Here is a 1353-nt window from a genome sequence, read left to right on the forward strand (position 1 = left end):
ATCGAGCCCCCTGGATATAGGCTCTGAGCTCTTTGTCCACGCGATTGGCCCTTTCGGGTCGGTCGCCCTGCGGCGCGTGGCCTACCCGGCTTCGCTCGTGTATTGGTACACGCACACGAAAGCATTTTTGAGCCAGCGGCTCGCGTCGGCCAATAGCACTGCTGCTTCCCCGTTTCGAGGCATAGGGTCGGCCGTGTCGATCAGCGCTGCGCCGACATTGTGGCAGGAGGGTGTTGCTGCCCGTCCGTTCCTCGGTGGCGACATCACATGTCCGGTGCAAGGGTCGGGCGAGACCGTCCAAGTGTTTTACTCCAACGTTGGCGTCTGCGCCGGCCACAAAGAAGATGTGCTGGTCGTCGATGGGCTCATGACGACGCAAGCGCTGCTCGCGCTCGGGCCCGGCGTTGATATTAACGCAACGTGCGCGCACGCAACAATGCAGAGTAGCGGTACCTGCAACGCTGTCTTCCGCGCTTCCCTGCTCTTCCTCTTGACGCTCTTTTCGGCAGACGAGTGGACATCAGTCTCGAACGCGGCCCCCACGGCGTATCTGCAGAGCGAGCTGCCCGTAGCGATCGCGCACTACATCAATGCGTCGACTAGCGACGGCGCCGGGCATATTGAGCTGCGCAACGAGACCGTCCTCGACCCAAGAGACCCGGGGTTCCACGCGTTTGGTTGGCTCTACCTCTTCGAATGGCTCAGCGGGATCCGCGAAGTCGTGGAATTCCACAGCATCCGTGGGTCCCTAGCCCTTCTCTCGACGCGCAACCCCGTGCACATTGGGCCCGTCAACGCGCTCGAGATCCCCGTCAACGTCGCCTTCTTCTTTCGCTGCGAGCTGCTCTACGTGAGCAGTGTCCTCTTGTTCGTGGCGTGTCTCGCGATCGCGTACATTGCAGCGACGCGCGGCTGCATCGAGGGCTTCAACATGTTCTCGCTGAACCGCGTCACGGGACTCGTCTGGCTCGGGCGGCCGCTTCTCATGCTCCGCGGCGTCACGGCGCTCTGCCTACTCTCGACGGCCAAGCTCGACCTCGGCGAGTCCCACGGATTCTTCTACCTTGTGTCGCTGCCACAGTCGTGGTTTACGACCATCATGGCGGCGGGCGAGGCCACATGGGTTGTGTACCTCCTCAACGACGCCTTCTCGATCGTGACGCAGCAGTACACGGCCATTTATGCTGATGCGAGCAGCATCGCAGTCTGGATCGCAGCCGCCATCTGGAGCCTCGTGTCGCCCGTCCAGCATCGAGCGACGTTGGCGCGCACCTGCGACGTAGTTGCTGTCGACAGCGAGCTTGTGTGCCACGCTGGTGTCGTCGCCATCGGGGACGTCACGCGATTCGGCGG

General features: G+C 62.6%; 1 protein-coding gene across 1 annotated transcript in view; it reads left to right on the forward strand.

Moving 5' to 3' along the window:
- Positions 1-1283, forward strand: part of SDRG_01101 (hypothetical protein) — a gene marked incomplete at its 3' end in the record, with an annotated part of 4900 nt that extends 3617 nt beyond the window's left edge. The window contains exons 2-3 of the mRNA XM_008606614.1: positions 227-1156; positions 1206-1283. Coding sequence (XP_008604836.1) covers positions 227-1156; positions 1206-1283 — 1008 coding nt within the window. The remainder of the gene's footprint in view (positions 1-226; positions 1157-1205) is intronic.
- Positions 1284-1353: the final 70 nt, after the last annotated feature.

The sequence above is a fragment of the Saprolegnia diclina genome, assembly GCF_000281045.1.
Source record: "Saprolegnia diclina VS20 unplaced genomic scaffold supercont1.3, whole genome shotgun sequence".
NCBI classification, from domain to species: domain Eukaryota; phylum Oomycota; class Saprolegniomycetes; order Saprolegniales; family Saprolegniaceae; genus Saprolegnia; species Saprolegnia diclina.